A 14,976-nucleotide genomic window follows, 5' to 3' on the forward strand; every position below is an offset into this window, starting at 1 on the left:
TTGCATCTTGCTTTCTTTCCTTGCTTTCCCATACCCTTGTGTTTTTTCCCTTCTTGTTTGTCTTTAGAACTTTCAGATTAGTTTGAAGAGCCAGATAATCTGAAAGAAAGTGGATTTTAGCAGTAGATTCACTTGTTTGTTTACACATTAGTCATTTGGATGACTGTTGCCTGATTCATAAGTTCATTGCCAAATTTAGCTTGCAAGGGACCTCAGTATTCCTGAGCTTTAAACAATTAATATTTGTTATTTAAAGTCAGCCAAACTATAAAACTCAAGGAATTGAAAGCAGCATTCACTAAGATTAATCTTTTGGTCTGCAGCCACATCAAACTGTGAACTCAACCATTCATTTTAGTGGAATTTTAATGTCTTAAGTTTAAAGGCAATGATTGAACCATATCGTAAATGGCTAAAATGCAAATACGTGCTTAGTGATCTGGCAGTTTGGTTATGAGCCTTAGATTTTGGTCTGTTCCCAGGGACTTGTGTAGGAGAGGGCTTGGGGCTAAGGGAGGAGAAACAAACAAAACCCCTGTTATCTCTAGTCTAGCAGACTTGAGCAAATGAAATTCTGTGGAGTAGTAAATCATACAGGGAGGACAACTCAATGAGTTGAGTATGAACTCAATAAATGCATAGGAAAATGGTGTGCCTTCTTTTTTCAAATTTTACCCTGAAGTGGAAACAGGATGTTTTGCTTATTTAGAAACAAAACCAAAAACCCCACAACTTGAGTTAGGGTCAGGAGTACAGTTTTGCTTCTGCATGGACAAATCCTGGTGTGACTTGAGAAAACAATTGCTATGGGACAATAGTTTTGTATTTTTGAAGGGGAAGTAAATGGGAGAGGATTAATCCCACAGAGACTCTGGAACCAGTGCAATGAAAAAAGGATAGGGACAGTGAACTGGGAAAGGTTTTTGACTTGTTCTTAGGTGAGTTCTGTAATTAACTTTAACCAAAATGACAGTACTTTAATGGTCATTGAAAGATACAGAGTTTTAGGAAGTTAATTGCCACTTTGTTTGTAAAATGGGGTATAGACTCATTGTGTCAGGCCTTCTCTCATGGTTTGGTTGGATAAACATGCCTAGTAAGGAATGTGTTTCCTCTGGGTGTATGGGCTGGGATTTTTTTTCCCATTTTTACTTCTGAGTCTTCTAGAAAAATACATTATATAAGATAATTTTCAGGTGTCACATGTACGAATGTTTATGATTTTGTAAATAGTGTCAGATTTTTAATTGGTTGGCTGTGTTAGCATCCCTGTGCTTGGAAAATCCTGATACAGATACAGCCTAAATCCCTCCGGCACTTGGGGCATCTTACCCCAAAGAGGTAGGAATGAATGTTACAGCTGTGAAATTTTTTTAATTGGTGGACTTTATTTATTGGAATGATTAGAGAACATCACTCTAATCCAGTGAAATCCCTGAAAAACGAATAAAGTTAGAGCATTCAATGTTGATAGTGCCTTCACTACTCAGTTAAATTTTAGCACGAATTAGTAGTAGTCTTTCTACTGCATTTCGTAACAGGTATTAGTAGACAATATTTGTTGCTTTTATTTGTAGGTGTATCTGACCTGGTCTTCTGATCACAAACATTCAGTCAGTCTGAAATCCAGGGAGAGGCCTGTGCAAAATGAACAGTGACAACATTACAGAATGCTGTAAGGGAACAGTTAACCCCAATTGCACTTTATTTGGGCTATAACAGTACAGAAAGAGAAGTTTTGTCTTCCTTTGGGAAAGTTAAAGCTTGTTTTTGTAATAGCTATGTAAGAGGTTGGAACAAGCAAGGTAGTTTTGAGTTTACAGCTATGTCATCTAATCATATTCAAAATCAGTTTGCTTTCTGCAAGCAGAAAAATGCTCTGAGCTATCTGCAGTCCCTTCAGAACAGGGTGCTTAGAACAGGAAATGAATTTGTCCAGTAACTCCTATTTTGTAGACTTTTTGCCAGTTATTTGCTAAACACTCCAACTGTGCGCTCTGATGTATACTAATGCATTGGTAGGTTTGCTGAGGAGCCACAGAGGCAGAAATGGGGATGTGTACTCAGCATGGAGTGTCTCTTTCCAGCCTTTCTATGTTAAACGTGCCCTGCAGGTAACAGGAGGTAGAAATGCTCCAAAGGGCTTTGGAAGCCCACCTGTGGTCCAAAGAATGACATCACCAGCCAGAATATGTACCATCAAATAGCTCTTCCCAAGAGGGGACAGTAACTTTTGGCATGACTGATTAGTTCCTTTTTCTGCGTGGAGTCTGTCCCAATCCAGCTATATTTAAGCGAGCTTCAGTAGATTAGTCTTCAAAATTGCCAGGAACTGAGATTTCCTGCCTTTCTCAGAAAGGCAGAATGAAATTTGGCAGCATATATTATTGAGTCTTGCTTAAAACATGGATTTGAAAAGGGTCTCTGATAGAATTTCATATAAATCCCCTCCCACCTTCTGTTGCTTTTGCCAGCTGATTGTGTCTTCTCTTCATTACTCAGTCAAAAAAGTGGGGTTTATCTTTTAAAAAAACACTATCCTCCATTGGTATTCCAGACTTTTTAAAGCTCTCAACTGTGTTGTTCTTTGAGCAGTAAGCATATGTTGTCAATTTGCACTATTGTAGTTGTTAAATACATTTTTAAAGCTTTGATTGTATGACTAGGAGCTTCCAGTAGCTTTTCAGAAGATATTGGAAGGTTCTAAAGATTTATCTGTGTTTGGTTAACAACTCTTGGCAGGAGTAGAGCTGTGCTGTTTGCTCTGTAGGTTAATACAGATGCAAGAGCAAGGAATGGTATCAGGAATGCAATTTTATTTGAAGTACAGCTTAAATGTGAAGAATGCTCTGAAAAAACTGTGTAATTTAAATCACTGTCCTTAGAGCTCTTCTTATTTTTCTTAATTTGCTTTTGTGAAGTACAAAAATTGTTTGTTAAATCAAAACTGCACTTGTTTGTGGTTATTTTGCATTCATTTAGTGTGGGTGAGCTGTATGTGGGAACCAGCCCAGGGTTTCTAATGCCAAACAAAACTCTGCAGCCTGAGTTGATAATCCATACCTGAATACTAAGACTCTGAATAACTGGTGTCAGACATGGTGGCCAACATAAGACCTCTTTACATTGGTCCACTGTAGATGAAGGCATAGGTTACAATTTGCACAAGTGTAAATTCTGTAGTGGCAAATAATGAAATGCCTGATACAATTAATTTTAGGAATTGCATTGAAGTCCAGAAAAGACCAGTTCAGTTTAAAAGGCTTGCATATCCCTTGGTACATTTTCATCCTGTATACCAAATGTTTTGTTTTCAATGGCTTTGGTGTTGTGAAGGATAACTTGGAGCATTTCCACATAGATGAAGTAGTTCATTTATCTGGTGGTGTAGAAATACAACTTGGATGCTGTGGTAGTTGGTTGCAAGTGCATTTTGGGAAACTGAGAGGGTATATGAGAAGAGCATGATATCAAGTATTCTTTGAAGGAATTTTGATGATAGAAGGAAGAATATTCCTTTTCATGTAAACTGCCCACCCAGTTCTCCAATTCCTCTATTTTGTGAATGGGATATGCAATATTAACATGGGGAGGACCATTAAGAATCCTGTGCATTAGGTAGATTGTGTTGCATGATGTGCAACTGTATATGAAATGAGTCTTACTCCTGTTATATTTTCAGTAGTTCTTATTTACTTTGTAAATAAAGATATCTTAAAGATTTTGGTTTCTGGGCCTCATTTGGGCACCACTTACTGAATGTCTGAGAGATATAGATCCTCTTTTATCACTGATAGTGTCCTTTATAGTTTCCTTCTTTTAAAAATAAAGTATAGCTGAAGTATTTCCTTAGGGGAAAAGGTTTTAAAAAAACAACCACGATAAGGAGTACAAGCAGAGACACAAATAGGAAGCTACCTACTTAGGAGCTTTGGTTTTCATCCTGTATTTGTAAATTTTTGTGTCTTTATTCAGCAGGTTTAATTTCTTTCTTGTTTCATTTCAGCATAAAAATAAAGCACATGTGGTGACCTTAGCTAGGAGCCACTCCATTTCCTCAGCAGCTGCTGCTACACACTGCTTGTCTGACAGACGGGGCTAGGTCATGGTTTCCAGAGGACACCCTTGTGGTCATAACCAAGTTGTAAATGTCACTAAGATTGTTTCTGAATGCCTATCACAAGTGTATCACTGATTCTGAAGCAGATAAAGTCAGCCAAAGATTCAGTGGGGAGTTGGCTCTCCCGGAAGATTGCTGTGCAGCCGAACAGCAGCAAGAGCTGTGACGCGCATCCATAAGCAGCGGTAGCGCTGTGACAGTTCTTTAGCCCTCAGTTAGCAGCCCTTTGGTAGAACTGACAGCATGCCTGCAAAGATAGGGAGGCCTGTTTCAGCCCCATTAATGTTGTCTTGAATGTGAGCCTGCAGTCTGGAGAAATGATAAATGTTCAGTGATTGATGATTTTATAGTACCAGGGCACTTGGGATGGTTTCTGGTAGCTGTGAACAATTTTCTCTCCTCCCTTAATTAGGCCTGAGCTTTAGGTTTCTGAACAAGAAGTGACTAAGTGTGAATTGTAAGATAAGGTTTACAAAATGTTTGTCAGAACTTTGGCTACAAAGGAAGTACAATTTTGAGTGTCAGGTCTTTCATGTTTTGGTACAGAGTAAGTGATTCAGTGTGTGTTTCGTAAGTCTGAATGGCAAATGGCATATTCATACCTTAATATGGAAAAACTGACGGCATTTTGAAATGTATTGAGGAGAGCTTTACGTAACTGGGTTAATTAAATAATACGTACATCCAAGGACTTCTTTGTTTTCCATCTCCTCTGCCTTTGGTGTAAGCTTTCAATAAGCCAGTGTTTCCTGACTGTGTAAGGGTCGCTCCCAGTCTGGTAAGCTGGCTGTGCTAATGGTAGAAAAATGCAAAATAGTATTTCATTTTCAGTGCCTGTTTGCAAATCAGATGACAAAGCTGTTTATTTAATCACTGTATGGAAGTAAACCTTTTGTCAGTGAGCTATGCTCTTTAGTAATGTGATAGTGTCAAAATGCCTATTAATCTGTAATATTAATAGCAGGCTGCAAGAAGAAATGGAGTTTGTTCTTCTTATCTACACCAACATTTTTTCTTAACATCGGTGACTCTTCCTGAACTTTTTACTGTCTTTTATTAATGCAAACAGAAAGCTTAGGAAAAAAAAAATCAGTTGCAAGTTCTTCAGACTAATTTTATTCTCTGTGGTTAGTGACTTAACACTAAGAGGATTCAAATATCAAAATATCTCTGTATTATTCAATTTTTAGAAATCTTGTCCATGAGGACACAGCTTATTAAGAGACTATGTGGTTTCTTTTTGATGGGGAGAAAGTAATATGTGGGCAGAGAGTAATTTCTGTGAGATAGACCTGAAAGCCAACTTTTGTGATTAATGACCAATTGTGACTCTGCACATTTAATTAGGAAAGTGTCATTACACTCAATTAGCAGGGCTGCCAAATAATCTGTTTAATACTCTGGTCTTTTTTTCTCTAGGGTTTTGCAGACAGTCCTCATTACAGTGATCACTTGAATGACAGTCGATTAGGGCCTCATGAAGGATTGTCCCCGACACCTTTCATGAACTCAAATCTGATGGGTAAGTAGGTAATTCTTTACGAGTATCCCCTCAAAGCCTCTTTGGTCAGAAAGAGACATTTTTCATTCCCTTGTCTAGCCCTGACATGTCAAGCATCTGGAAGTTGCTCTGTTTCTCATAGCAACACTGACTTTCCCATTCAAATCTTTTTATGTTGGGTGAGTTCCTCATAAAGGCAATTATCCAGGACTTTTTAGAAGAAGGAAATACCAAGATTTTCTCAAGTTGATCTAGAAAGCTGATATATTTTGATTTGATGTAAATTCTAAATTATTTTAAAGATTAATTTTTCTTAATTTTGTTTGAGAAGACATTTATAGCAATTTTTAATCTGTGCTTTTAAAAAAAAATATTTTTCTAACATTCAATTCCTGAACGACCTACCAATTCACTGTAGGCTTTCTTCAATTAATAATTTGAGGGCTTGCTTCTTATTTTTAATTTTCTAATTTCTTTGATATTTGTTATATTAGAAACTCTGTCACTTTTAAGAAATAGATGGAAACTCCTGCTTCCAGACCTGTTTGACATTTTCTGCTTTTGAAACTGGGAAAAAAGCAAGCAAATGGTGTATTATATTGTAGCCTTAGGTATTGAAAGCTTCTGTTTCATTGCCTGCACTTTGTGTTACCTGAAACATGTTAATGTGTTGATGGCATTGGTTGAAAAATCTCCTTTTGTGTGTTCCAGTTTGGAACATAAAAATGTTGATTTAAAAATATTTAATTTGGCAGTACATGGTCTTGGGACCATTTTTGTTTTGTATCGTAGATTTCAGGATGACTCTGAATATTTGTTCTGAATTTGTACATTTCACATTGTTTCACTTCTATATTCCCCATCCTGTAGACATGACCTATTTTGTGGTCTCAGTATTGTCCTTTTAAGACATAGCCATGGTAATCTAAGTGGATTACTTAAATCCAAATCCTGGTGGTCTGCAATTTCTTTTGGAAATCTTTCTACTTTGCTCAGTCTTTGTTTACTACTTTAATTTTCTCTGAAATAGAGGCAGACAAAGCTCAGTTATTGCTGAAAACAGAATTTTGTTTAAACTTCATATATGAAGCGGAAAACACGCAGTTTTAAAATGCCCATCTCTGTAGACTTTGGTTAGAGAGAGTACATGTCAATTGGTCAATGACACTTCTATCTGAAGACAGCAAAGCTAAAATGCAGTAGTTATTTTGCTAAAGCAGAGTACACTTTCCCCGAATACTCTTTCAGACATGTTGTCTTTTTGCTAATGCAAAAAGCTAAAAAAAAGACAAGTTACTTCAATTGCTTCTCCAGTATTTTGGTCAGTAGCATGTATGGAATGTCTCTAGGCTTTGTAGCTGATACTGATTTTATTTTAAAAAAATATATAGCAAAGTTTGATTTTTTTTTTTTAAATTCATGTTACCAAAGGCAAATTAATTGCTTGTGTTTTTAATTTAAGCCATCCAATTTCTAAACAATATATACCTTTAAATATATGACAACAATAATTGGTGCAACTATATGTTCTTGGTTTTTCATTTTTATTGAAGAGATGATTCTATTAGATATAATAGAATTACATCATTAATACAGATTTGAGACGAAGCCTCCATTTAGATGATTTTGTAGAGAGGATTAACAAATTGCAAGATATGTATGTGTCAGTCACCCAAAGCAGCTGAGGACTGAAATAGTTTTGTAAAGCTTTATGGCTAAGAGTTCTTAGGGATTTTATTTTCTTGGAGCAAAAATACTTCATTTCCTTCTATATGCAGCCAAGAATTACAGAAAGCTTTCAGTATATATTGCTAAGATAAGATCACATCAAAACTCTAAAAGTATGCCTTTAAAAGTATTCCACTTGTGGCTTTTGGCTTGTCATAACAAAAAATTTTGTTCATTTTACTTATGTTACTGTATAGGATGCAGCTTTGTATATTACACTTATGCATTGTATTTTAATTGATGGTTTAATTGAAAGTTTTGAGAGAGGAATGATAAAAGCTTCATGAAAACATAGAGTAGTAGTTTTCTGTGTAGTACTATTGTCTGTAGTTTCTTTATCTATTACTAAGAAAATGATAATTCTTCTAAAGGTATTTTAGACAAAAAGATACTGAAAGTTTTTTAATATCAAATTGTGGACACGTTCCCATAAGCAGAATGAACACATTTATTTTATTAGCTAATGTAGACATATGATATTTAAGGTGTTGGTTCATTATTTTGTGATCTTTGGAGTTTAAAAGGAGATGGAGGCTAAGAACATAAACTTGATGAGCTTATAGGAAATATCTCACTGGGCTAATAGCAGTGATTGAGCATCTGGGGTTCCACAATGAAGATCTAAGAAATACATCCCTTCCCAACATTTTATCATGACTGAAATACATTTCTGGAATAGTTAAAAACTATTAAAAAAGAAGAAGAGAGAGCAACAACATATTTCACCATTGCTGTCAACACTTAAGAGCACCATTAAAAGAAAGAATTGTGTGTCAAGGGGATGTTGTTGTTTTGTGTATTATGTTCAGCCGTAAGCATATTTGCCTGAAGAGATAGTGGATTATAAAGTGCCACTGTCTTTCATGATGGAGCTCTCAAACATTTTAATGATCTTGTACATTGCAAAAGAGAGAAATTTTGTCTAACAAGAGTTGATAATGATTCAATAATGAACAATTTACCACAGAAAGATGCATTTCCATATTCATTTAGATATTTTTTGAAGTGTTTTGCAGAGGAAGTAAAGCTATTATGCTGGATTAGTTAGTGTTCTTCACTAATGAATTCCAGAATTATCGTGTTGATTTGGTAGTATAAAAAAAGAAGGCCGTTACTTATATTTTGAGTAAAACCACTGAATCCTCTTGGGACCAGCATAGTCTGTTGGTATCCATAGAGATATGTAGAAAATCAGGCTAAGATATACTGGTGGTATTGTAGCTCCATTTAGACTTGATAATCTTTGCTTATTCAACACTTCTCTTTTAATTACATTCTAGAAAACTATTCACAAGGATATGAGATTCTTTTCTCTGTAATTATGCTGCCTTTTAGTACTCTGCACTTGCAAGGAGAGGTCAGTTTTTGCTAGGACCCTTCAAGCATGTGGTATTGTATCTGCTGTTGTACTGTTCCCTGGACTTTATTCTACTGAGATGTTTTAGTACTACTTACTGGGAAGAAAGAAAGCAGATTATTCTTGAATATAGCTTAAAGGGGTTTTTATTGGTCTGTCTTGAAAATTTGAAGTGGGCGAATTACTTTCTTTTGTGTGTCTGTCTTTCCACAAGAGGTAGAAAGGATAACAGCCATACTTTTGTGCTCCACGTTCATCATCTGTGTAGTGCACAGTTCCACAAGGTTGTATATGACAAAAAGTCATTTAAAAATTTAGTCAATAGTGAGTGAAAAGACAGTGGTTGGATATCAGCTTACCATGTTGAAATCAGTCACTTGAAGTAGAGAGATCATTCTTCCAAGTTTTCTTTCAAATATATTTCCTTGTTTTCTCATTATTTCATTAACTAGTTCCTTTAAAGTTTAATGGGGTTACATTTTAGAGTTTTAGGTATTTCTGCGCTAACAACAAGGTTTGAAGACCTGTCAATGAAATCGGAGATTTTGAATGTATGAGAATGGAGGATTTTAGATTATCTTCATTTTCCATCCTCATTTACTCACTGACTCCAGTAGACCAGCTTCAGGTTGTAGTTACTAGTTTTTTTCATACCATCTGGTGATGTTGTAACACTCACATCTCTTAGCATCCTGATGGCTTTGCTCCTCTTCCTAACAAGCTTCTGCTGTATGCTGGGTAATGCCATGGTGCTTTCTTATGGCCAACATTAAGAGATGGAGCGACTGACCATGTAGAGAAGTCAAGACGCACCAGCTGGTATTTACATGGTGGGAGTAGAAACTTGTTACAATAATTAGAGCTATAAATTATTCAGATTGATAATAAAAATACAGCTTCTTTTACTCTGTTTATAATGTGAATATAAAGGGTAAGCCTGATTCTTTTCCTGTTTGGAATAAATAGGTGAAAGAACCAAAAATAGTACTGTCAAGTGGAAGCAGAGTAATACATGTTGGGGTTTTTGCAGTGTGACTTCCTTTCCCGTTGGTTGTACTTGATGCATTTGGGTTGCTTGTGTGGTTTGTCATCAGGCATCACAAAACAGGGTTTCTGAGTAAATTATGTCTATATACACCATGAATTTTACCCTCTCTTACTGTTCAGCAGTCTTGTTCCAGTGTAGCAGGGGTTAATAGGTATGTGCTGTATAAACCACTGTGTGAAGGGTGGCAGGAGCAGAGAGGTGCTTCATGGGTGGAAGCCAAATTTTGAGAATTTTCAGACGTAGTCTTTGGGTTACTGTGAAACTCACAATGGATTTTGTGTATTAATCATATGAATGAGTGATCAATATCTGGATTGCGATGCTTTCTGGTTTTAGAGTTACTATTAATTTAATTGAGTTGGTTGCCTTATTGTGCAGGTTTCTGAGAATGGCTGGGCTTCTGCCAGTGCATCTTTCAAACTGAAATTACTGTCTTAATTTTTATTGTAAAATCTATTCTTTGACTTGTAATTTAAGCACTCCAGTTGGCTTGGATAGAGTAGGAGGTATTTTTAAAGATGAACATTGGAGGGCATTTTTTGAAGCAACATGGTAAATAGCTGAAGCCTTTGTAAGCCTTCCAGTACTGATACAGTTCTTCAACAGCTGATGTAAGCCTTTAAAACCATAATTTGTGAAAGGTTATTCTCAGTAAAAGGAGAGGCTTTTGAACTTTAAAATAGAATTAAAAGAAGGCATGCATCTGAATTGGTACTCAGTTAAGAATCTAACTAATCTTCAGGAAAATTGGTAGTTTTCTTCCTCAGTAACCCTTCAATAAAAGAATTTTGGAATTGAAGAGAGATCTTGTTATCAAATGACTTTATAATGGTGAAGGCATTAGTAGGAATAGTAGGAAACCAGCAAGGGTAAATAGTTATTAAAATGGCACACATTAAGAATGATGCCATTATACTTTTTGCTAGGAATCTTGTTTTAATTACCTTTTAGGAAGGGAGAGGGCAGATGCAAGTAGGGAGTTGGCGGACCCTCTATTTGTCCAAAATAATAGTAGATTTCTTTGAATTGCTTTCTATAGTAATTGATATTTCAAAACATGAAAAAAACCAGGCATTACAATGGAAATTATCTCCAGAGATGTGAGTAATAGCAAGATTGATCTGAAATAATTTATATGCAGTTACATTGTTATTAACTTGGAGAATGGTGTAGACAGAGTATTTTATATCCTTTGGAGAATTCATTAGGAAGAAAGAGGAAAATGTTAAAAGAAGAAAATGACAAAACCGTGACATAACAAAGATTATGACAAGTGGTTTAGTCCGTCTCATTTTACGGGGCAGTAAGTTGAAAGAAAAATGTAAAAGGATAGCTAATAAGATTCACATTTTGCATAGTTTTTTGTCAAATATTACTGAGTTTAGAAAAAACTTTCCCTAGTGAAAAACACGAGTATAACATTATCCAGAGTTACAATAAATACTTAGAGGTAGTGGTACTGAGTCCACCACAAGCCATAGATTGTAAACTTCCCGTGCTGAAAAAGTTCCTTAACATTCACTATACATAACTGTATTGTGCAGTTTCACAGTACTATGTTTACATTTCTTTGAATCACTTATTGTTTTGATTATTAAAGCTAGAAATACCAAGGTGCTGGCTCACCTCTATGTAATACATCATGGCTACTTTTCCCAAAGTAAGTGTTGCCATTGATTCACCCCAGTAATGCTTCTTGTCTTTTTGCTTCTGATAGGCTTATGTTTTTTTGATAATTAACATTTTCCAAATCATTGCATATAATGAATCTAGCAAATTGAAGGTTTCCATTTAAACTCCCTTCTAAGATTGGTTCTTTTCCTTTTGGGGCATGTCACTGTTGAATTGGTGCTGGTTTTATATGATATAGATTGGCTAAAAGCCTATTGTGAATTTTGTGGTATTTTGGGTTTTATAATGAAATTTCAAACACAGAGTAATGTTTTAAGTTAAATTTCAATTATTTCTTCCTCTCTTCCAGATAATTATTTGAATAATTTTCTTCACATATGAATATATAAAACTGCCATAAATAAATTGAGGTTCCTTTTTGTTTGTTTGTTTCTGTTTTGAGTGCTAGCAGTTCTTTTGTTCTGGAGTGTTTGTGCTTCTGGCTGTGCCCCAGCTCTGGCGTGGTGTGTTGGGCAGAGGCAGCTCTCAGACCTGGGCTCTGACACAGTGGTTACTGCCAGCACAGAGCCGCTGCTCTGTGGGCTGAAGCTTTCTAGAGTTGCAGTGTTTTGTATCTGTTCATACAGTTTCAGATTTATCTTTTTTTTTTTCCCCAGGTATTACATTAAATAAATTCCACTCACACCAAAGAACTGCTCTCATCTGCTCTTAATTTTCCTTTTGTGAAAGCTAATGGGTTTCTGGGAAATTAAATTACACAGTCATTTAGTGAAAGTGCTAAGTGCAGGGCATTTTTACCCTTGGGTTTTTGCTCACGAGAGCGTGTGTTAAGCTTAGTTTTCCCTTTTGTTTACGGTAATATTTCAATCAAATAGCTTTCCTAACATTTCTTTAACTGCAGTAATACCTTGAGGCTTTCTCCACACGCAGCGGGGGGCTTGTGTCCTTTGTAACGTTATGCTGTAGCAGGTGTCCACGTGTGCTCTCTGCCCCTTGAGACTTTGATCTCTCTCCTGGTGAGCAGCTGCAGCAGAGGGGCCCTGGTAGCGCTCCTCAGGTGGTGCTCAGGTGTGGCTGTGCCAGGTAGGTGCGTGGGCACAGCTGCCTGCCTGCTCTCCTGCCTCCGCTCACACGCGGCGTTTCCTGCCTTTGGCAGCTCCCGGCGCAGGAAGGTGAGGAGGGGTGAGCAGGTGCATGGTGGGCGGCCTTCCCCCCCCTTCGGTGATCTGCTCGCTGCAGGAGTGTGCTGGAGTGTTGAGACACTTCATCCTTAACCATGCTGTAGTATTGTACACGTTTAGACTATGTTTGTATCTCCAGATCAGTGTTGGAGTTGTTAACAGGCTTAGTCTGCAGTGCTGCGGTTCAAGGAAGAAATCAGAAAGCTTTTCTTTCTGTCAAATAAGCAAGTGAATAAATTTGTTCTTGAAAACCCATCAAGCTGTATGATTAAAGAGTGTGCTAGGAAGAGCTGATGATTTCTTTTCACTGGATACTACCAGTGCCACAGGTATCTTCACAATGCACAGTGTGTCCCAGAAGCAGAACTTGCAGCTCTGGGGGTCCATGGACGGTGGTGGTGCTTGCACTGTGCACTAACGGAAGAAAAAGCTAGTGCTAATTGTGTTGGAGGAAGATGAAATGTTGCCTCCTTCAAAATGGTCTCACACTTGAACCCAGATTTTTTGTCATACTAAGTACTTTTGAATTGCCAGTCTGGGAATAAATATGCAAAGTCTGTGGCTTTTACATTTTGAAATATTTTAGTTCTGATAAAATTTGTTCTGCCAAGCTTGGGTTTTAGTTAATGCAGTCTGATACATTTGAGTGTTGATTTATTCACAGTGTACTCTGCCTCTGAAAGGGGAATAAATAGTAATCTGATGAAATTTTTAAGTCTTGTATTTCCTCTTTGTTACAACATGTCAGTTTAGCTGCTGTAGGGTATGTTTATCTGTTACAAGGCTCATCAGTGCATGAAATGCTGAAAGGGCATATTTCTCTCCTGTGGTTCCTGCCATCCCTGGGCACTTGTAGATGTGTTCCAGTGGATGGGATCAGCTGGGTGAAGCTGTAGGATTTTTAAATTTGAGTCTGTCTGAAGGCGCCAAGCTCCCTTCTAGGGAGGAGGGGGTGATTCTTTCCCATACTGGTGATGTAACTTCCCCATGAGGCAGTTGCTTAGGGATCTACATAATAACTATTATCCTGTTCAAATAGGAGACTGTAGAAAGCTCACTGGTGATTAAAAGATAATTTTGTAATTTTTCATGGCTTGTCTTTGTTTTGTAATAAAGATGTTTGCTTATCGCCAGGTGCATAAAAATCATTTACTTAATCTCTATTTCATTCCATGAATTTTTTTTTGTTCTTGCATGCATGTAGCTGTAGCCTGTGAGTTGCAGTCCAGTTTTTAATAAATGCAGCAGCCTGTATCCAGTGATTAAATTCTGAACTGATCAACCAAAATGTTCTAACTAGGCTGCTCATGCCAAAAAAAGTGGCTTTTGTGATTTGGCACATTATAGTATTTGCATTAATGTGATTTGAAGTTGCTAATAGTTTTCTTTAGAGACTGGGTTTTAGTGAGTCAAATGTTTTGTTTCTGCTGGAAACCTGACTTTGTTTAGATAACAGACATCTCTGAGGGGAAAACAAAAATAAAAGATGTAGGTTTATTTTTCAGGTGCATGGGGGTGTTGGACCTCTAATACTATGGTATTGTGAGTTGCCTGAGCAGCCGCTGCATTTTCCATAGAGCTGTAAGCTGCTGTAGGTGTGTAGTGCTTCAGGTACAAAATAGATTAATAGGTCAAGTATCATCAAAAGAAAACAAAATTTTTAATCTATATTTTTGGTAAGAATATCTGGACACTTTCACATCAATCTAATGTTGTATCAAAGTTGTGTTTTGGAAAAGTGGATGAAAGATTTTCATGTAACAGAAATGTGCAAAGACCAGAGGAACTGCAACTCATTCTGTTAAGAGATGGTTATATCTTGCTTTATTTGCAAGGCTTTCTTGGTTGCTGGCTTTTTATGTTCTTTCTTGGAGGCTGTCAGCATTGTAGCTTTCCCATAGGTGTGCAGCTTCTGTCGCTCTGACGTGTGCATGTATATCAGGAAATCAGGAAAATTCTGCAGAGTTATTTCCTTGGCATCCAGATGGAGGGTCACTTGGAGAAATAGTGCGTGTGGAAGCTTCACCAGGATGGCCTTTGGTGGAGGAACGGTGCTGTTTGGTTGGAGTTTTTTTGGAAGATGCTCACATGGGTCCTCCATCTGCAGATGAAATAGGAGAGAGAGTTGATGCATAATTTTGTGATGATGTGTTACATACGCAATTAAAGAAATTCACACTCTTTGGGTTTACTGTTACTGAATCTTTTAAAGAAAGCAGTAGCCGTAAGTTGAGAGATAAAGTAAAAAAGGTTCATTGAAGTGGGAATGAGGAAGAAACACAGTGGTTACTATTAAGATGAGTTGACTGATTTTACAGTTTTTTATAGAACTGGCAAGGTCTGGCCACGAGACTAAAGGTAGTAGGGAACCAAGTGCAATAAAATACGTAATGTGTAGATGTATAATGT

General features: G+C 36.9%; 1 protein-coding gene across 5 annotated transcripts in view; it reads left to right on the forward strand.

The window, feature by feature from the left end:
• Positions 1–14,976, forward strand: part of TCF12 (transcription factor 12) — a 160,788-nt gene that overhangs the window by 49,336 nt on the left and 96,476 nt on the right. For all 5 annotated transcript variants that reach the window (XM_032122371.1, XM_032122373.1, XM_032122372.1 and 2 more), the window contains exon 6: positions 5,540–5,642. In XM_032122371.1, the coding sequence (XP_031978262.1) occupies positions 5,540–5,642 (103 nt within the window). The remainder of the gene's footprint in view (positions 1–5,539; positions 5,643–14,976) is intronic.

The sequence above is a fragment of the Corvus moneduloides genome, chromosome 13 (assembly GCF_009650955.1).
Source record: "Corvus moneduloides isolate bCorMon1 chromosome 13, bCorMon1.pri, whole genome shotgun sequence".
Classification (NCBI taxonomy): Eukaryota; Metazoa; Chordata; class Aves; order Passeriformes; family Corvidae; genus Corvus; species Corvus moneduloides.